General features: G+C 34.7%; 2 protein-coding genes and 1 pseudogene across 4 annotated transcripts; 1 reads left to right on the forward strand and 2 right to left on the reverse strand.

Moving 5' to 3' along the window:
* Positions 1-4393: 4393 nt before the first annotated feature.
* Positions 4394-11265, reverse strand: LOC128214326 (ras-related protein ced-10-like). 3 transcript variants are annotated; one of them, XM_052920742.1, is made up of 5 exons: positions 11233-11265; positions 10027-10211; positions 9349-9517; positions 8555-8673; positions 4394-6112 (listed from the first exon to the last, which is right to left on the reverse strand). In XM_052920742.1, the coding sequence occupies exons 2-5, from the start codon at positions 10207-10209 to the stop codon at positions 5972-5974; spliced, it is 612 nt and encodes a 203-aa protein (XP_052776702.1). In that variant the 5' UTR covers positions 10210-10211; positions 11233-11265; the 3' UTR covers positions 4394-5971. The 3 variants fall into 3 exon arrangements, with proteins under 3 accessions (XP_052776702.1, XP_052776699.1, XP_052776700.1); XM_052920739.1 differs by lacking the exon at positions 11233-11265 and adding an exon at positions 10670-10806; XM_052920740.1 differs by lacking the exon at positions 11233-11265 and adding an exon at positions 10670-10800 and having other exon boundaries at positions 10027-10214.
* Positions 11266-11430: 165 nt separating this feature from the next.
* Positions 11431-12604, forward strand: LOC128215349 (dehydrogenase/reductase SDR family member 1-like; annotated as a pseudogene).
* A 2899-nt stretch (positions 12605-15503) lies between these two features.
* Positions 15504-20894, reverse strand: LOC128214330 (uncharacterized). The gene is made up of 7 exons (XM_052920746.1): positions 20804-20894; positions 20212-20276; positions 19797-19949; positions 19490-19579; positions 17036-17189; positions 16694-16735; positions 15504-16360 (listed from the first exon to the last, which is right to left on the reverse strand). Exons 2-7 carry the CDS (start codon positions 20269-20271, stop codon positions 16302-16304), a joined length of 558 nt encoding a protein of 185 aa, XP_052776706.1. The 5' UTR covers positions 20272-20276; positions 20804-20894; the 3' UTR covers positions 15504-16301.
* Positions 20895-22433: the final 1539 nt, after the last annotated feature.

Consider the following 22433-nt stretch of genomic DNA (forward strand, 5'->3'; position numbering starts at 1 on the left):
ACTTACAATTTTGTATCATTATATTACTTAAAAATCTACTTCTTCATAGATGCCTGTCTAAAGGAGACAGATGTAGCGAATATAGTTAACATTAGTTCTATTTAAATTACTTCCTCGGCAGTCATTTGTAGCATGAATTAGTGTTTGAAACTCATAAGTTTGTACAACTTATTTAGTTCAATTTTACAATAGCGATATACTGATATATCACGTTTGAGCTCATACTATACGTGGTAGATACTGGTTTTCGTTTGGAGAAGTGATCAGAACGTTCCAAATGTAAGGTGCGAACACTAGACCACATAGATGTACGGCGGACATCTATATCAATAGACAACATCAGCCATCATTCTTCGTGTATTGCATTAATGCCGGACCGAGCTTGTTAAGTTTCTTCGATAATAAAAAAAGAACAACGCATACATTGTGTTAATTTAAGAAGCATAGTTTGTGAGGAAGAAATAAATGTAAAATAGTCTTCACCGGCAATTGTCCGCACGCATGCGCGTTGACGGTACAGCTTAATAAAACTCACTAGGCTCACTACAGTAATCTCAGAATCCAGAAAAATTATTATTTCGAGTTTAATACTTATGAGAAATGTTAACTTAAATAAGGGAAGACCTGTTGTCCTGTGGTTAACACTGAATTTTGTCTACATCAGAGTGGTTTTGAAATAACCAAACTGTTAGCTACTCTATAACTCACCTTCACAACTCATGAACTATAGCTATTGGTGCTCACTCAGTGAAATGTGTAGAAAATGTTTGTTGATATCAGTGTAAAAACGCATTTTTTAACGAGTGGTCATAGAACAATCTTATTTTCACGAGTGGCGCAGTGAAATAAATATACGGTATTGACTAAAATCAACAAATACCTTTTAATTTAATGTATTTCTCACGCTATCAAGTTTTTGGTCACGTGGTATAAACGAGTGGTGTTTCCACTGATAATGATAAGATATCGGCCGTTCGTGTTAGCCAGTTCCTACGTCTGTTAAGCTAGTGAGGAATTTTGTCGGTCCAGTTTCATATTACAGTCGTTTTGTTCGAAACTTTTGCATCGATAGACCGACCGCTTCACAAATTGTGTGAAAAGGGTTTAAATTTAAATGGACAAGCGAGGCCCAAATTTCATTTGAAAAACCAAAATACCCTCTTACCTCTGCGCAAGGCTTAGCATACCCCTTCCGGACATACCTTTCATAATTGATAGCTACGCAAGTGACCATGCTGTTGGGGCTGTACTTTCCAAAAAAAACAGGGAGACCACGTCGCGTGGTGGCCTATAATGTATGAGTAAGGCGCTGAGCCGACATGAACAGTCATACTGCAACATCCGGAAGGAGCTATTTGCGGCTCTTACTGCGCTCCGGACATTCTATCATAATGCGTATGGGCAGCATACTTTATTCAGAACAGATAATGCTGCAGTCATCTGGATTAAGCAGTTAAAACACCAATCTGGTTAAATGGCGCGTTGGCTCCAGGAAGTGGAAACATTTGACTTAACGCTCGTGCACCTTGCCGGTCGCGTACATTCAAACGCTGACGCTCTTAGCCGGCGATCGTGCAAAGTTTGAAGCAGACAAGAGTCGTGTTCATTTTGCGCGGAACGTCAATGTCAGGCCTTACCTCGAGGGTTTTTCACCGGAAGAGTTACAAACTGCAAAAAAATGTATGTGATTTACTAAGCATTGACATAATTCGAACAAGCTCGCTTCATCCTCGAATGTCTTTGTTATCAATGTTTTCTGAAAAAGAACAGAATCGTAGGGACGAGTATGTACCACAGCTTATGTGAGCTTATCAGTCGTTTGTCAATAGCTCAACGGGCGTAAGACCGAACGGGATGTTGTTTGGTCGAGAGGCCCAACGTCCGGGGCGGACTGTTGTGGGCATCCCTGGGTCCGAGGATGTTCCACGATGCGCTAATGATTATGTCAGCGGTCTCGAAGATATGTTAACAAGAGCACACGAAGTTGCTCAAGCATCACTTAAGAAACACAGTGTTGCCCAGAAACGAAATAATGATATATTCTCGTCGGCGAACCTTGTCTGTAGGCCCTGTATGTTCTGGTTTACAATTCATCAAGACGTATAGGTGTATGTTCTAAACTAATTCCTAAGTGGAAGGATCCATATCTGGTACTCCAAAAGATTGATTTTGTCACATATCTTGTAAAGTGTGATCCTAAGAAACCATCGAATGTTTACCATGTTAATAGGCTTATAAGTTACAATGGAAATAACATTCCACAATGGATCAAAACAATTCTAATAGCATAATAAACACAGAAAAAGAAACAATAACAACGACACAATCTGAAGAGAATCATACTTCAGCTGCAGTATTAGTCGAATGTAGTACCTAACGCCGTTGAATATGCTACGCGTCGAGTTTGGTGACGGGCGCTCGTTTTAAATAGAAAGGCGCCTCCTATCTGGGTGTTTCACCGTGGCTTGGTGTTTTTTCGTTAACTTGATGTCTTGGTAATATAACATATCGGAATAATTGATATATATGCGTATTTATATCGTATTTTGTGTGCTGACTTTACGACGTTAAATATTATATTTGAAGTGACTGATGTTGCGGCGTTCATTTAGCTTCTTTCATCACGTCATATCTAGTTTAAACTACACCTTTTTACCCACGGGAAACGGGACTAATTTGGCCTTGATCATACCTATGAGATGAATGTTGTTTGTTATCATAAGTTACATAGAACTCGTGATAAAGGTTAAAATATAAATGATAACATTATTATTATGTCATATTAAAATTATACATGGGACAGGGAACGTATCGATGACTGTGCTTGGACACTTGTGGTACATTGTGAGTATTACTATTTATTTATTGTTTGGCAATTAAAACCTGTGTTACATGTTAGGACTATATTTCAAGTGGTTCAAATGACATTTAAGTTTAAGGAAAAGTTTCAGGAGAGTTTTATTTTTGAGGGTTGGGGAATGTGTAATGACCCTGTCATTATACAAGTTACGCACCTGGACATTTACTTGACATCCTTCTGTGGAACTAGTATACATTACTGAAATATATTTAAAGACTATGATATGTTTTATAAATTTGATTATGTAACGTTACACTTGACTTAGGCCATGTCTGTTTATGTTCCACCCAATCATTTTATTTATGTTGCTATGTAAATACAAGGGGGGTTCTGAACCCACCTTGCATATACGTGTAGAATGTATTTGAACTGATAAGTATAACTGTTCCATCGTCTTTTTAATAAGATACACATTATTTTTTCATAGTTGTCCTAAAATAACTCATATAATATCATTTATATTTTATGTCTTGAATATTTTTTAATATAGTAAACATACTGCCATGGCTGCCGGACCTCCCGGTGGGCACTGTGAGTACCGTCCTACCGGTCCTTCTGTTCTGTCAGGGCGGTCCTTCGGTGATTGTTCAGCGTTTCACCGGTCCTCTGGTGATTGGTCGGACGTTTCACAGGTCCGGCCGCCATTAGTCAGTTTTGATCACGTGGGCATCTCATTTTCTCTCTATAAACAGCGTTCATTTCGGGATCAGCAGCTTGATATTTGACGTCGGATAGCTCGGTAGGGTTTGAGAGTACCCGTTAATCGGATAGGTCTAGCATTTGACCTTAGGTAAATCTGATAGGTCTAGTAGTTTGACATTACGTAAATCTGATTGGTCTAGGAGTTTGACCTAACGTAAATCTGATTGGTCTAGTAGTTTGACCTTACGTTAATCTGATAGGTCTAGTAGTTTGACCTTACGTAAATCTGATAGGACTAGTAGTATGACCTTACGTAAATCTTATAGGACTAGTAGTATGACCTTACGTAAATCTGATTGGTCTAGTAGTTTGACCTTACGTAAATCTGATTGGTCTAGTAGTTTGACCTTACGTTAATCTGATTGGTCTAGTAGTTTGACCTTACGTTAATCTGATTGGTCTAGTAGTCTGACCTTACGTTTATAATCTGATAGGACTAGTAGTATGACCTTACATAAAGAACAAGTTGTTTTAACGATAGATAGTTAATTGTTACCAAATATAGAAAACGTGAGATCTCATGCTTAAACGTAAACTGTTATTTGATAACTATAGATGTGTTTAATGTTCATGATTCGAAGATACAAGAATACACTATTAACCGTTAAACGTTAAACTCGGTGATCGTTGCGTTTCAACATCTTCCTTGCTTTAAAAGGTTTTGCCTTGACTACGTAGGTCAATTCAATATTTTATTGCCTCCCATAATGAATATAGGAACATACATATATAATAGATGAAACACATGCAAAGGTATTTGGTGAATAAACATACATATATATGGATAATATGAATATAAACTATTGTCAAATGGTTATATATCAACGAAATAATAAATATCAGCAAATATACCAGGTGATCAATGTAATAAATACCTTAACAAAACGAAACAGAAGGTATTTGAATGAACACAGAACAAATTATGTGGGATGTATGTATGTCATGTAGCTTGTAGAAATGGCCTCAAGAAGGGACATTTTGTAGTAAACTTGACTTTTAATATGGGAAATATATGAACTTTGGTTAAAACTACTTGGTAAGTTTGGTAATGTATAGACATTTTATAATAAAATTTAACCAAAACATTGATAAATGTAATAATAACAAAGTCGATATTGAACATATTTGCGTTTTGACAATCAAATGAGTATGACATTGATTTTGAAAAGCTTAATTTTGTATTTCAGAAATACATTATAAAACGGTTACAAAATTTTCATTACGACATATGTTAACAAATATAACAGTTACAATGTTCTAATAATGAAATCTCTTTGAAACAACAATTTGTGGTTACCGTATTACTTAAAAGTAACTAAACAGAGATCAAAAGAGAGGAAATTATCAATTACTTCTCTGCAAACTCAATTTAATTAACAAACTTTAAAAAGATAAGAAGACGAAAATAAACAACATTCACAACTGTTTGTGTTGCAGTGTATTTTAACCTTGAACTGACCTTGACCTTGAAGCAATCAGATACGTATGTCAACATGAAGCACATTATAAAATTGATTCATGCCATAAATCGGGATATACATATCAATTGGCTACACAACTTTCCAAAAGACTCGTTCATCACCTTTAATTGGCATTAATATGATCCTTGGCGGTTGCGGTTTCGAAAAATAAAAAAAAAAACTATACTCAAAACTATTGTTTTAAATGAGGGAACATATAGTTTACAATTCTGTCAACGCCTGAAGACACATACTAAACTTAAATTAATATGAAAATTATAAAAAGTATACAGGGAAAAACATTATTTTAGTTATTTTTCATATCTTGACCTTGAAATGACCATGACCTTGAACTGGCTGAAATGAACTTGACTTTGACATGGGATAGGTCAGATAAATATGTCAACATAAACATATTATGAAATAGACACATGCCATGCATTAAGATGACACACTTGAACAGTTTGCTATAAGACTCGCACAGCAATAGCAATCTTGCGACCACCTTTGGCATGCTATTATAGTATGAAATCTTGACGTTTTAAAAAAATATAAAAGCTTTATTCTAAAATATTGTTTCAAATGAAGGAAAATACAATAAACAATTCACACTAAAGATAAATGAATTAAAAAAGAAGACAAATAAACATGAAAAAAATTTGGGTATTTTTTTATACATTACTATTGAATTAGTTAAGGTTATTTGTCAATTTGAAGAACATTATGAGAAATATATATCGTCTTAGATATTTGATAAAAATAGCATTATTCAAACATAGTATTTTAACTGAAATGGAAATTAATGGCGGCCATCTTGGGCGCCATCTTGGATATTTTCCTTTTCGCAAGAGCCGCCAAGTGGCCAAACTCACTTTTCGTGTTCTACAGACCCAAACCTACTATTTCATATCAAAATATTTTGTATAGCAGAGGGGTGCAGTAAATTTCCTCATTTTTCACATTTTTCTGCCTTGACGCCCAGACTAGTACGTGTCTGCGGCATAACTGGCGGATTCGTGATGGTCTTTTTCGCTTTACCGAAAAAACCCATGGATTTCTTTGTCTTTGGTGCGTTGAGAGCTATCCGTGTCTGAAAGATACAGGATACAAGATACAAGAATCCTTATTAAAAGACTGGTATATGTAAACAAGAAACATAAGCCCAATGAGCTATTTTTGACATGAATAACAAACATCTTAACTGTATACAGTTACACGTAAATCGTCACTGGAAAGCATTCTCACAAATAAACCATGTGAATTCAGCTACGACCAAGCTACCCGAAACCGTATTATGAAAACAGTGACACAGCCAATAGGATGTGACAGAGTGGACATATCAAATGTTTTGTTTTAGTTGTTGTTTTAGTTTTTGTTTCAGCAGCTTCTATTGATCAGGATATTTGCACAATCATGGATTTAAATTGAATTGCAGTTGAACCCCGTTGGCTCGAACTCCCAGGGACCGGCGAAAATATCTCGAGCTTCGGGAAAATCGAGCCAAACGAGAAAGAGATATGTAGAACAAAATCGGTCCTTTACATCCAGTTCGAGCCGACGATGAAATCGACTAAAGCGAGCTCGAGCCAACGTGATTCGACTTAAATATCCATGGCATTAGTGAGCAGTTATTTTGATGAGTAATTATAAAAAGAGTTAAAGCATTAACTGGCCCTTTGTTTACAACCTCCATTACATGGAGTTGATATAATTCCCAATGATTTGCTACTCTCGAATCAAAACAGCAACTTATGTATATCGTAGTGCATTTCAAGTAATGACTTATGAATCAGAGAATACGTATACAAATACGAATTTAGTCTCGTTGCAGAAGTACCATTGAGGACATAAATCGGTCGAATTACCTGAAAGCTCTATGCTCAAGACAGATTGTTTACACCTTAAACAAAACGTTCATTCATTCATTCATTGTAGCAAAAGAAAGCCTTATAGTTATATGACAATCCTTCACTTTTTATGTGTATCTAAACAAACCCCATTATTATATAGAGGATTATTGTTTGTTTCAGTGTAAGAAGTGAATATTTCACTCGTTGCCACTCGTGGAATATAAGTTTCGGTGCTGACTCGTTGAAATACAGTGGAAACTCACTAAACCGGATCTCCACAAAACCGGAATCCTCGGGATACCGGACTTTTTTCAGAGTCCCGGTTATCCCCTTCTATTATCAATGTAAAAAAAACTACAAAACCGGAACCCCGGAATTCCGGATTCCGGACAAAAAATCGCGTGTCACTTTGTTTTGACAGCCGGTGCGTCGTTAAATATTACACCTGTGATGTTGTGTTAACTCGATAATCGATAATGATGATTGCGCTGTGGATTGACTATCGCGCGATAATCCAACGATAATCAAACTTGTGAAAAGAAAATTGATTGAAACATTAATTTGTTTGTTGCAGAAAATAAAGAACTAGAAACGGTTATTTGGTGATCATTTTGGAGGGTTGTTTTATCTAAAGACTTCTATGATTGAATCAAATTAGAGCGGTGCGTTAATTAAACTACCAAACATACTCAACAAGCATTAAATTACGCGAGTTGTTTTATTTCAAGACTTGGAAAAAAGATGATTATAAAAACGCAGAAATGATTAATTAATATGCTTATCACTTTTGCAAGTGCTTTAATCATGTCTCAACCTCCGTCTCAACGTCTAAATGTCGGAGAATTGAACTGTCCCTAGAGGACAAAAGCCTTTAAAGGTTAACTCAGTTAATATTTTGAGTAAACTTACTCCCTACATCAAATCCTCACTAAACCGTAATCTTCACTAAACCGGAAATTTTACCCAGTCCGGACCTTGTCCGGTTTAGTGAGTTTCCACTGTATATAGATGAGATATATTTGGGGGGTTTCAGTATAAGATCGTATTTTATTTCACGAGTGTCATAGAAAATATAGTTTTGCTGTTTCTTTTATGCTTATTTTCCGAGTTTTATGGAATTTTAATTTATTTTCCTAATTGTCACTTTTTTGAAAAGGGTGTTATTTACGCCACTACCCGTGGGGCGCCCCTCATGCAATATTATAGCTGTCAATTTTCTATTTCTGGTTTGTTGAGAAAGAGTTCTCTGATGTTCCTTTTTATAGTTTATTACTCGCTCGATTTTTAGTGCATCCATGTCCCGAAAAATAACGACAACACTTTTATTTTAAGCGGGGCATGAATACATAACCAAATTACTACTCAGCCATTTATTGAATGAAATTTGAAAGGTCATTTTAAAACACTTTTTTAGAAAAACGTGCATTTGCGGACGGAACTTCATTTCGGAAATGACGTCGTTAAAATTGTGTCCCAGCTCGGTGCGCGTTGACGTTTGATTTGAAACTGAGAGCGGGCTTAAATTTCAAATAAGTGAAAAGTATCAAATTGATATTTTCACGGCTTGAAACAGAAACAAATCAATTTTATTTTACTGATAAATCTCTATAAAACACCGGAAAGCATATAATTAAAAGTAAACAAATTATCATAATGTTAAGCTCCAAAAAAAACAAACTTACTGCTTCATCAAAGCAATTCTTCAGTCCTTTCTTGGTGAGGGCGCTGGTTTCACAGTATTTAAGTCCATGAGTCTTGGTAAGCTTGTCGATGTCGGCTGCGGATACTGCGGACGGCAGGTCTGCAATACATAACATAAATACCAATCTGCAGAAAGTAACATTTTAAATACCAGCGGCAAATAGGCTTTTCACGGTCTGCAGTAAAAAATATCTTTACCGTCTGCAAACAGTCTGCAACAAAAAGTATTTGATCACACATCAGCGAATGAGTTTGTCTCGTATTTATAAAATTTTCTTTTTTTACAGAAGTTTTGCAATATAGAGGTTTAGCATTCTTTGACCAATTAAGTATGTACAGTATTCTAAGTGCGCCTGCAATAAACACCTTTCGCGTTACTACGCAAAAGGCAAGACACCACTTAATAAATTCCCTCTGTCAATATATGTAGTCAGTTGACCAATTTGCACGCGAAAAATAAACACTTAATTCTACTGAAGGTTCCACTTGTGTACTTAATATTAAAAAACGTTAGATTTGGTTTCGAACGTAGATAAAAGTCACTTCCAAATTGGTGTAATTTGCAATTTGCCCTTAAACCTGCACTCTCACAGATTTACCGGTTTTGACATTATTTTTTTATTTTGTCTTGGAATGAGCCAATTTTTGCGTAAATATCGGGAAACAACTGATATGAGACTGCTGACAAAATATCAGCTTTAACAGGCAGTCGAATGTTTTACATTTATAACTTATTTTAACCAAAATTGATGTTATATGAAGCAGATCGACCTACCAGCTTTGCATCCGACAAGTACAATCGGTATATCTGGGCAGTAATGTCTCACTTCCGGTAGCCATATTGGCTCCACGTTTTCAAATGAAGATGGTCTGCTAAGGTCAAAACAGATGAAAAACACGTCCGTCCCTGTATAGGAAAGGGGTCTGAGGCGGTCGTAATCCTCCTGAAAAAGAAATTGTTGGAATCAAATCAAGCAGCAGTGGTGGATCCAGAAATTCAAAATGGGAGTGGGGAGGGGGGGTGCTGATACTCGCATAAATCACGTTTCTCCTGCTATCTTACATGACTGTGATTATATGCATGTACATGTTACACATAACTGGTATACACATAGATAAGTCCGCAAGTACACGTGCCCGTATAAGAGGTATGGGCGGTTCCAGTATTTGACGTAAGGGGGGGGTTGTAACTTAGGGGCGTATCCCTTTAATTTGGGCTCTTCCGTCAGAACCGAACTATATTTGTTTAAGGTGTTGGCAGGGAGGGGGGGGGGCGCTCAAAGATCGATTTAACGTTTTATAGTCCCAAATTGTATTGTGCATTTTTTACATTTAATTACTTCTTTTCTCCTTTTATTGATATTAAAAGTAATGTAGGACGATTTGAGTGGTGCACCCCCCCCCCTCCGCCCTGGATCCTCTAGTGCTCTATTATAATTGAACGACGACTTACCTGTCCGGCGGTATCCCAGAGGCCCAAATTGACCGCTTTCCCATCAACCATTATATTGGCAGAGTAATTGTCAAAAACTGTCGGGACGTACTTCGACGGGAACGCGCTGGTTGTGTATGCTATAAGAAGACAACTCTTGCCGACGCCGCCGTCGCCGACAACTACTAGTTTTATGTTCTCCATTGCTGCTGACAATTATATAGAAAATATGTTATTTATAATTCATTTGATATAATATATGTTAAGTTCAATGTAACACATGCAGTTACAAAAATGGATATCTTAGAAGCTTATCTCTTTGAAGATCGATAAATGAACGAAAGAAACTAAAAGTGTATAAAGAATATTTCCAATTTGCACTACCCTAAAATAAGGAATATCGTTATTTAACGTAGACTACTAACTAAATAATGATGTTAAAGTGGTGGTGTTTTTTCATGAACATGGATAATAAGAGCAAAGAAGTGAAAAAATAAACACTAAGTACTATAACATAATTATTAAGGACACGAACAATGACGAATTTATTATTTTCAAATTTCGCGCCAGCAAATGTATTGTTTATTTATAAACTAAGACAACCATGTATACACTGTCAACGAAAATTCCCAATAATAAAATAATAATTTAGTTTCGAGCTTACCGGTCAAATGTATTCGCTGTATTGTAAATTATTGAAGTTTAAATCTACACAAATATACTATCACAATTTCAGATATCACAAGAAAGAATAAAATTTTGAATAATTTCACGTTTACATTCAAACTGTCAACGGTACCAGTATATTCAAAGTGGTCTTCGACTTCTAAAAATAACATCCAATAGCATGCGGATTTTCGGTAACTAAAAATAGATGTAAACACTGTAAATGTATTAGTAAGGGGAGGTAATATTGTAACATTTGCCGTTCGTTGATATTCATGTACTTCCGTAATTTTGTAAAAACGAGGACATTCTTATGATCGTTTGTGTATTACGTCGGTCATTTTATACAAATTGTCTTAATCCGTTAATCGCGCTATAACACACATAACATTATGATGCGATGTATAATTATACATGTGCTATTTAAGTATCTTATGTAAATGTAAATGTAGTATCCTCAATATAAAACTATATGACATTATGCTTATTTTTAGTATCATATATTAGGTGTTAGAATCATAGTTTATATTGCGGCATATTTGTAGTATCCTAATTAATTACCTTGATATTACTGCAAATCAATCCCTGTGTCATAATGTATTATTATGTCAGAATTATTTGAAGTATCATATACTGTGTTACGGAAAAGTTTTAGTATCCTAATTATAGGTATATTTAATGTCCGTGTTATAATGTCAAATTATTTGTGCAATTAGGAATATGTCAGTATTATGTGTAGTATCAAAATATACACAATTTATGCTTATATTTCACTCGGAATCGTTTGAAATGTAATATATTTTATACTCTTAGTATCCAAGTTTATTTCAGAACCGTTTTTAAAATCATAATGTAGATGTTGAATTGTTTGTAAAATCGTAATTAGGAATCATGTGTAAAATCATAATATAAGTGTTTTTAAGAATCGTTTGAAAAATCATAATTAATATAACTGATAGAATTGATCTAAGTATCATAATTTTCCGTGTTTTCGTCTGAATCATTTACCATGCTACTGTTTTCAGTTGAATTAGTCAATGAACTGATATTTACACAAAGCATTTATATTCAATTATTCTTTCTTCGCGGTATACTTACAGAGTGTCATTTAAAGATAAAGTCTGCATCGTGATAGGAGCTACACGGGGCATCGGCCGTGGGATCGTCTTGCAGCTAGGCGCACATGGGCCATTGTCTACGTCACCGGAAGGACCCTTAAAGTCAGGAATGATGCCCAATTTCCGGGTTCCCTCGAACAAACGTGTGAGGAGATCGCATCCAGGGGAGGCAAATGCATCCTTGTACAATGTGATCACAAGAACGACGACGATGTTAAGATATTGTTTGAAAAGGTTGCTTGGGAACAGAATAACCGTTTAGATGTTTTCGTTAATAACGCGTTCTCGGCATTCAATGCATGCGTGGATAACGTCAAATTGCCTTTCTGGGTACTACCCGATAATATATATGATGAGCTGAATCAAGATGGTTTACGAAACCACCACCTATGTTCGGTTCTAGCTGCTCGTCTGATGGTGACCCGGAAGTCGGGACTGATTATTAACATTTCCGGTCACGGGGGAATGACGTATACATTAAACGTGCCGCACGGTATCGGAAAAGAAAAGTTGAGGACGCATAACGTCGCCTTCGTCTGCTTTGGCCTTGCTAGGTTAAAACTGAGGGTTCACAAGCAATCTTCAAGGATCCGAAATTGTCAGCCACGATGGCTGTGGAGGCTGGTTTTAGTGAACAAATACGGAGAGTCGGTAGACAACGTCGGAATGTGGGTTTCGTCCTACTCGCTAACGACAAAAATATCATGAGAATGAGCGGTAAAGTGCACATAACCTCAGACCTCGGGGACCACTATTGGTATAGGGATGATGATGGCCATAAGCCTATAAACATACGGCGAATAAAAAAATGCTGAAATTCGCGTCATCTTGGATTTCCTGTCGAATGTGGTTCCAGATTTGTTAAAATACCGTCATGGTTTATGTTATTTGCCGGCCACAAATTAAACTAAATTATGCAATAACTGACAAACCTGAATACGCAAGTTTGCATGAATGTAATAGTCAACTCTGGAATTTAAAACGTATATACAAGTTAAATGTATGGTTATATGTTTGTTGTTTTTATTTGTTATATATAATTGACGCTCAGTGTGTGGACACGTCTTATGAACACCTTCATATGACGTTCAAAGTGCTCCGTGTATTCGATAACATTAAGAAATTTTAGAATTTGCTTTTGCACATACAAGCAATATATCTAGTTTGTTTATTTGTGAACGATTTCTTATTTTATTCGATTAATTTAAATTCGTAAACGTAATGATATGTTGATTTTGCAAGATCAGTCTAAAAACCTGAATATTAAGACAGAAAGATGATTTGTTAGTATGTTATTTTTTTCAATTAAGAATGTCAACATACTATATCGTGTATGTGTTGAACAAACTGGGAATTTAATGTTTAACTGGCTCAGTCGTTGATACCCACCATAGGTGTTGCATGAAGCAAGCTAGAGTTTCATGGTGACTTGATCGTTTGCCCTTCTGGGTTCAAACAGCATTAAAGCCAGCAAAAATGCGAACATTACTTATATCTACATTTAAATTATTTTTTCCATTACAATTAAAAAATAGCAGTATCTTCTGCCATTGAGAACAAACCGTTCTGTATTTCCACGACTGTTGCATCGTTTTGTAGCCGTGTATGTTAACAGTCTTTATCCCTTCCTCATCGTTGGAGACGTCTCCATTTATAGCAATGGCGATATTGGCATCCTTGTCATAGATTACTTACAAGTTTACAAAGCGACCCGTGCCGTCCGTTTGTACATTGTGGTACACCTAATATAGAACTATAACCATAATTGGTGACAGTGGTCCAGTGGTTAAGGTGTCCGCCTCTCACCATACTCAGGAAACGGACTCGAGCGTGATTCCATAAGCTCTCCGCTTCCGTCAAAATGGAGCATCAAACAATAAGTATAGAATAATGTGTTTTTACATCATATAAGATATCTTCATTTAAACAATGTGTTCTTGTTATTTTTAGATTTTTAGTTTACATGCACGAACCGCTGAACGTTTGCTTTTAAAACGATTCCTTTACAGATTCTTGATCATTTCATCATACTTCTGTTGTTCCGACACATAGAGCAAACATATTAAAAAGGTTTCAATGTTATTGGGCCTCATTTTTTTACTATTTATTTATTCCACAATACATTTTTTTATGTTGTGATTTTAAAATTTCCATTCAGTCATTTATTTATCCCGTTAAAGATGCACTCTTACTTCCAAATAAGATTAACCACAATTAATAGTATTGTTTTAAGATTCCAAAAAGGATGAATAATTGTCGAAAACAATGGTTCTTATAGAGGAAACCGAGTTTAATTTCAAGGAAATAAGCCAAAACATGGTATTCTACCTTATGAGACTATAGTAGACCACAGTAAATATTTTAGCATTCACCAATCATTTATTTATTTTTTGCGCTTTCTGCTATTAGATACACGGTTACAATTTAGTTATCAGTATGTAATATTTTCCATAAATGCATTGTTTTAAAGTAGTTAAAGGCTATCCGTCAAAATTGATTTTTGCTATGCATGTGTATGTTTAAAGTGTCACTTTAAAAGTATGCAAAAGAAAACTCTAATTTCGCTGAAATACATATTACATTCTGACCAAAATTTTATTCTTACTATGGTTATACCAGAAAAAACTTAAAGGAAGTCTTAATAATTTCAAGCGTTTAATAGTGACCATGCATTTTATTTGTTTTATCTCCCAACTTAATTGTGTCATAGCGAGTCCACTACCAAGAAGACCCCGGTTTGGCCGTCTTTGTGGTAAATAATCTGGATAGTGCAGACGTGATCACAAACGAACTATGCGTCTTTTGAGGTTGCTTAAAACAGTCTCCCCTGATTTAAGTGCTTTCATTTAAGTATGCTATAATAGGGTAAATACAACCGTTTTAGGTATTTTCCATCTCAAAGCACAAGAGGTAAAAAGCAATGTAAAGGCCAATGCAGAGGGTAACGTTTGGCTTCTATCATTTATGCTAAGACTTTTTTGTAAGCCCGTATGTTAATTAGAAAAATGCACACGGTTCAAAGTAGTCAAACAAAACAAGCGTCTGCGTAACGTTAATTGCAAATGACCTCGGAATGTCCTTGCTTTACGTAAGACGCCAAACAACAAATTCATTCACTCATTCTACCGTTCACGCCGCCAATTAATACGGGCATTTTATGCTTTACTACTTTGATTAGCTAAATTGTAAAGATTCACAAGCGGATACAGGGGAGGGGCGCACCCGGTGCACCCCCACCCCAACCAATATCGTTCAAGTTTACTTTTAATGTAAATAATCGTAGAAAGTAATGAAATTCAAAAATGCACCATTTCGGACTTGAATTGTTAGAATCGTCTTTGGGGAAAAACCCGAAACCGCATTGTCAACATTTCAAATCATATAAGTTTCTGTTCAGAGAAAAGGGTGCATGTTAAAAGTTTGCGCCTCTAAGTTACCCGATCCCTAACGTCAATTCCTGGATCCGCCCTGATATTTTTTATCAGCTTTATACTGATATGAAACACATTCCGGTTTCTTTCATTGGTTGAAATCAGGTCCATTACAGAGATCATCAGCAGCTTTGATAGTTTGATATTGCAATGTATGCAAGATAGGGATTATTATTTTATGTGTGACATTGCAAAATTAATTATAACAATGGCAACTTACACATTGAATTACGAACTTTCCATGGAAATTAAAACAATGCCAAAAATGAAAACGCTAAACAGATATTGGGTTATTTTTTTATTGAATATATTCTGTTAGAATAAAAGGAGAGTAAGCATCTTACAAAATGATTAAGGACACACATTAGGCATTTAAAACAAAACACATTTTATAATGATCTATGAGTTCAGCTAATTCAAGGTGTTAAAAATTAAAAGATTTAATATTATTAACCTTATTCAAACAAAGAGAGATAAATTTACGCAAAAATGGAATAAACAGTTAAGAGACACGTCCAGCGAATCCTTTTTTGTTTTATTTGCTATTTTAAATTTCCAATTTTAATAAAATAATGTTCAAAATAAACCGCATACAACCCGAGAAATAAAAATTCCAACTCTGTTTTATACTCTTGAAGATAAATTTCAATTTCTTTTAAAATGTCTTACGAAAAACGTATATAACCCGATGTTGTTTGTGTCACCCGAATTTCTGAAACTTATTGAACATCTTGTAGCCGATAACATTAATATTTTATCGCAAGATATCATATTTTCTATACAAAAGCCTCACAAAACGTCACAATACATTATACAATTAGACACGTTTTTTCCAGATGTTACATGAAAGATAAAAACATTGCTGAAACGTTGTTTTAATAAGTCGAATGAATAAACACGTTAGTATTTTTTACAATAGTACATATCTTGTTTATATGAGTTTACTCATGTGCTCTGCCCTTTTCCACATTTGTTTTGATCTACGCATAATTAATAAAATGTTTTTTTATTATAATTTGAATTAAACAAATAATACATTTATTTTTGTATTTTTTCATAATCTTCTTCTTCTTCTTCGTTTTTACTCTAATTGTGTGTACGCACCTTCAATAGAGCCACAGATAGTGAAGATACACCACACTGAAAACAATAACGATAGTAAACAAAGTCAATAAATGGTTCGACGAACGCTTTATATTAGCGTAAATTTGAAAGGACAAATATTTATTACTACACGTCATTTCATTCAAAGCAAAACCTCCACGCAGCGGTTACTTCCACTTGGATTACATAAATCACACGCAAATTACAAGATGATAATCTACATCACATGACGTCGTTCAAAATTGAGTTTAATACATTTTCCTCATTTTTTTGGTATTTTAATTACTAGATAATTCATTAACTCTATAAATAACATTTTATGCGCGGTAAGTCCGAAACTAATGACAACTGTCATTTATAAATACTTACTTGCTTGTGTCCTTCCTTCCATTCCAAGTTCACCTATCATATCTGCAGTGTTTAAACACAGAGTGGCCATATAATCGACAAACGTACGAGACAATATAGTTAGATCAAGAATAAGGGTTGAAATAATGATATTTTCACAAACTTAATTGAGTTTTTAATGTTACTTGTTAATTCTTACAATCTTTGTCTTACATCTACACCCTTATACTGTAGGCTAAGCCTGCCTGTATATGTGGAAAGAGAGATTTTGCAAATGACTTCTGATGCCAACTGTATGCGTTCGGAATGACAAATACAAGTTGTGTTTCTCAATCTAAATCTAGTACGTTTATAACTTCATACCTCTCCTGTCGGCTGGCGTGGCCTCTGCATAATAAGTATTATAATCGTGGCAGAAAGTGGCTATGTTTGATCCAGCAAGTTCCAAAACTTCTTCATTTGACATTTTTGTGCGATTGAAGTGCATGTTGTGGAAATGAACTTCATCGGTTATGCCCTACAAAAAGGTCAGCGTAGATAATAGCCAGTCGATAATATTATTTACAATAATTGCGATACATTTACAGTCATGGGCCTACTAACGATTTTCTCTGCTTTCTGTCTTTATTGCCCAAACTGACGTTTATACAAACAAGTTTACAATGATATATGTTGTACAAAACTTTTAATATATCTTAAAGTTGGTTTATTAAGGCCCAAAGGTTTCACTATTTCGCTAACTCAAACCGTTCGTTTCCAAATAAGGGTTTTCATACTCTTATGATAATCACGTAATTTATATATGAATTACACGAATATTTAATATATTCAACACATAAATCCGGTGGGAAGGTTGTGTTTAGCTATATTATACATCATATTATTATTTAAAGGGTAAAAGTACATTTTGAAACACCACACTGAAAACAATTACAATTGTAAACAAAGTCAATAAGTGGTTCGACGAACGCTTTATATTAGCGTAAATTCGAAAGAATTATTACTGCACGTCATTTCATTTAAATTCGAAGCAAAACCTCCACGCAGCGGTTTCTTCCACTTGGATTACATAAATCACACGCAAATTACAAGATGATAATCTACATCACATGACGTCGTTCAAAATTGAGTTTAATACATTTTCCTCTTTTTTTGGTATTGGTACATATGGGTTAAGAATTACATGTTTTTTGGTCCTATCGTCAACACAGACTTTCATCGACTTTTAACAAAAGAATTTTCATGTCGCTTACGTAACTAATGAAGCTTGTCAGTCAATAAATTGCCGTCGTCGTCCGCGGCTTTATTTTGTTAAAAGCATTTCTCATCCGATCTCTCTCAATCTTTATTACAATGTACATGGGAGTATTAAACTTGACTAAGTTCGATCAACAACTATATCACATTATACAAAGGTGGTGGATTAACAGCAGATCGTATCATTCACTCTTGAATCAAGTGCAATTGACCAAATTCAGTTTGTCGCTATCTATTACTTGATTGTATTGTATCTTTGTCTGCTATCTCGACCGAGAATGCTTCGATCCACATACAGCAAGATATCATTATTCTTCAGAGCTATGTCTCTTGCATTGTTTTATGCGTTCTTATATTTTTGTCTATCTTATCGTTACTGAACGTGGTAACTCTGCATCACAGACAGTTTCTGACAAAAACAACATCAATTTTGTGTTGAAGTATGTTATGGTGTGATATTGTATGTACATGTTACATGTTCTATGATATATTGATCACGTTAAACATGGTTGTAACATCAGTATCATGATTAGTTTAATAATTTCCGCATCTTTCAATAAAATAAGAACCACCAAGCAAGCGAATATTCAATTCGCAGAAACATTATAGAGAACAAGGTATAAATACATGTGTTAATGACATAATAAGTTAAACATATTTTTAATGTACAATAAATAATTGATAGTTTCCATTCAATTGCAACTGATTTGATAAAGCACGACAATTTCAGTAATAATCACAACATGCATGCAAAAATGCCAGTCAAATGTTAACTATATCTTTATTCATCACACCCTCGGCACCCCAGCGTATCATAACCTATATGATACCCTGGGCAAATTGGTTAGGGAAACTTTGTAAATCATGAATATTCATAAGCATTTTCCGACCAATGAAATAGCCAAAAACAAAAAGGAAAGAATCTCCTTTGCGAAGAGCCACCGGCATATTTAACAATAGCCTGCCTGAAACGATTTGTAAGCCGTGATCTCATTGGATTATTTCGAACCGAGATTACATCCGTAACTTCTCGGCCATTTCCGCACCGCATGAGGTGTGTCTCATGTGACCAATCAAGCGCCTGGATTTCACCTTATTTATTATTCATGAGTACGAGATTTTAACAGCTGATTTGCTTCCCATGGTATCATATACGTTATGATACGCTGGGGTGCCGAGGATGTATTCATCAATACATACTACTAAAACAAATAGGTTACATAATTATTGCATGTGGTCTTAACCAGAGCAGAATTTCCCCCAATCATATATTCAAATGAACTAAGGGAACGCTAAGATCTTAGCTCGATGGAGTCACGTTAAGATTAGTGTTTTTTAATGGTACAACCTTAGTTTACGATGGTTTCAAGTTAGTGTCAAATTTCACTAAGGTAGCCTTACGGCTTATGGTTGCATCGATTTTGTAGTCCCAGATGTAGGTTTTATTATAAAGAAAAGAGGGAATAAAAACACGAACAGAGAGCGTATGAATGGCAATTTCGTCTTTGTACCTTACGATTATAAACCATGAAACAGAGTCAAGTGTCGTAATATACAAACCTGTTCGTATTTCCATGACGGCTGCATCGGAACCAACGGTCGCGTTAGAATACAAATTTTCCTGTTGATATCTTTGAGAACACCATAGCCCTGTTTAAAAAGGGGAGATAATTTATCAAGACGTCTAAAGAGTATAATTCCTGGCTCGACTCTTACATCTCTCAATAATTCATTATTCTTGGTTAGTTCTAGAAATTGAAAGTATTATTTCAATATTCTGACTACATACTAAATACTCAGAAACACCCATCTGGTATGCAAGGAATGTCTTAATGGTATTTATATATATGAAAAAACATAGCTTTACCACGTTGTAGTCATGAAAGTTGACAGTCTGTATCGATCCCCTGTATCGGGAGACGTCTCCAATGATAGACAAGACGAGTTTAGCGTCCTCGTCGCGAATCACGTCCATTTGTATCTTATGGCCTGCGTCGTCCGTCTGTACTAAGTGGTTCACCTGCAATATTACTATATCATTTACAATGTGTATTTATTGTATAGTCAATCACATTATGTTCGATCGGTTCAATAGTTTGAAGCAATGTTATTCGTGATATCCCTGTTCTTAAGCTCACCTGCACTGTTTAATTCAAGTAGAAAGTAGAATTTTGTAAATAAATTTTTAAAAAAACAACAACACCAATAAAACGGTTAATTCAACCAATTGTTGTTGTTTTTTTAGATTCCTTGACTTATTATTTTTGAATAGTTCAACATACCTCTACTGTTGCGGAAGCCGCGACAGCAAGTGCAAAGAGAACAAAAAGTGTCGAAGTCATCGTGTCTGAAAATAATTAAGAGTTTATTGATTTATTTATTTGATTTATATTAAGTCATTTGCATATTCGTATGCCTTTGCCCGGTTGCTGCTAAAAGTTAAAGCGGCAGGTTCAGGACGATCTCACATGAATTGCCATTTTAATATGAAATCAATTAAACGAGTTTTCAAAAAATGATTGAAATTGACCAATCAATAAACATTTTGGATTGCTTCCACTAAACCAAAAACTTAATCAATTTTTATACAATTGGCCGCAGTTACACATAATACGAAATGCTGATATCAAATGTATGTTTACATCATGATGCTATACAGTGAATTTTATTATAAGACTGTGTTCACGTCGAGTTATGTGTCTAAAAAACATAATATCACAGTGAAACAGATTTGTAAACTGAAATATAACTTTGGTAATAAATGTGTTGTAGCATGATCGAAATCATTGAATAAAATAAATAAATAAATAAATAAATAAATAAATAAATAAATAAATAAATAAATAAATAAATAAATAAATAAATAATGTGTACCTGATACAAGTAGCTATACACGTGTTGTCCAGTCAATGAATGGCAAAGATGTTTCCACTTATGCGATGGCAGTCCCTTATTTATACCCTTTTCGTCTTGTTTTATTTCCATATAAGGATGGTTTTGGATACGTTATACAAAACATGTCTCTAATTATTTGAAAAACAGGAAACAAATGAGTCCAAAATTTCTTCCTTCAGAATGGAATTTTACCAGCGTCAATTTCATCTCCACCCAAAAAGCTCTGTGTGAGGCTTTTGAGGTCGACTGAACTTGTTTATGAATATTGATGATTTTACAAATGTTAAACAGGTTTATTTCAGTTCTTCGTCAAGGTTATTATATAAATCAAACGCAGTTCTCCCTTTAAAGGACACTAGTGAAGTCGCACGTAACATGTATTATTTTATTTTTATAATAAGTTCGTTTTAGTTTAAATAGTCGTGTTATTAAACATTTTAAATAAAGCTATTGTTCGGTTAAGTCCTACGGTCAAACAAATTCAACATTTTTCACCATCGAAATAAAAAAAATCTCTCAAATATTTGCTAATATTTTGGTGAAATAGATATATATATGTTGAATTTGTGGACGGTGCTAGTTTTTACCATATGGACAACTTTAAAATATTTTTAGAAATGTTCCCTGGGGGCCTTTTATCAAATTCCTTCAAGACGTTCAACTTCGTAAAAAACATTGCTGTCAGTTAGAGGAGCTTGTTTTCATAACATGATTGTATGAATAAAATCGTTGCAGACACCGCTCAAGATCATGTGTGACCCTCTCATAAATTCCTTCAAGTGATATTAGTTTATTCAAATATACATGGCCGCCAGGGGACGGGATTAGTTTTATAAAAGACTTATATCAGGAGAATCTTTAAAATATTTTCCTACAAAATTGCAAGGTCTAGAGCTTAGTTTTTTGGTAAGTAGCATTGCCTAGTGATTCTCTACCAATCTCTTCCAAATTAGTTCAAATCATGCTCCTTGGCCGGGTTCAATGTAGGCAGTGCTTTATTGGTCATTTGTTTTACATAGACTTACATGTATATAAGGAAAGTATTTGATATTCTCTACTCCAAAAAATTCCTGTGCTAGTGACCAGAGTGGACATATTTACCATTTATATATGTTCCTTTACCATCCAATGTTTATTACAAAGTTAATGTATAACTAAAATTATTGTTAATACAGCACAAAAATTGTTCAAGGTTTTTTGTGTGAATATGTTTCAATAAATTTCCTCCTCGACAAGTCATTTCTGTCCTGTTCCTATATTTTTTATTTACGAGAGTAAATATATTGTCACTCATATTACGCAGGTGACATTATTAAGGATCTGAATGAAAACTGTAACTTTAAAAATCTTTGAAGTTTTCAAATATTACGTCGTTCATGCGATGAACATAATGTATATTAAAAACTACTGAAATGTTAAAATGATTGTACGTTTAAGGATATTCCGACATAAACCTTTATGTTCCGTACGTTTTGAAAAGATAAGTCTTTTTGGAGATAAAATTCATTGTTTGCGTAAAAGATAAGACCCCATAGTACCCCGAAAAAGTTAAACATTTTAATTTAAAAATGATACATTGTATAGAGGGAAGCAATTCACTTCTAAACCA

Source organism: Mya arenaria, chromosome 13 (assembly GCF_026914265.1).
Source record: "Mya arenaria isolate MELC-2E11 chromosome 13, ASM2691426v1".
Taxonomy (NCBI): domain Eukaryota; kingdom Metazoa; phylum Mollusca; class Bivalvia; order Myida; family Myidae; genus Mya; species Mya arenaria.

Excerpts from the sequence above, each read along its gene's own strand:
- LOC128214326 (XM_052920742.1), bottom strand. The coding sequence starts at position 10,209 with ATGGAGAACATAAAACTAGTAGTTGTCGGCGACGGCGGCGTCGGCAAG. Across the intron at positions 8,674-9,348 it reads ACTTGTCGGATGCAAAGCTG|ACCTGCCGTCCGCAGTATCC; the intron begins GTAGGTCGATCT and ends TATGTATTGCAG. Across the intron at positions 6,113-8,554 it reads AGAATTGCTTTGATGAAGCA|ACACGGATAGCTCTCAACGC; the intron begins GTAAGTTTGTTT and ends TGTATCTTTCAG.
- LOC128214330 (XM_052920746.1), bottom strand. The coding sequence starts at position 20,271 with ATGACTTCGACACTTTTTGTTCTCTTTGCACTTGCTGTCGCGGCTTCC. Across the intron at positions 19,950-20,211 it reads CGGCTTCCGCAACAGTAGAG|GTGAACCACTTAGTACAGAC; the intron begins GTATGTTGAACT and ends GTAATATTGCAG. Across the intron at positions 16,736-17,035 it reads CACGCCAGCCGACAGGAGAG|ATATGATAGGTGAACTTGGA; the intron begins GTATGAAGTTAT and ends TAAACACTGCAG.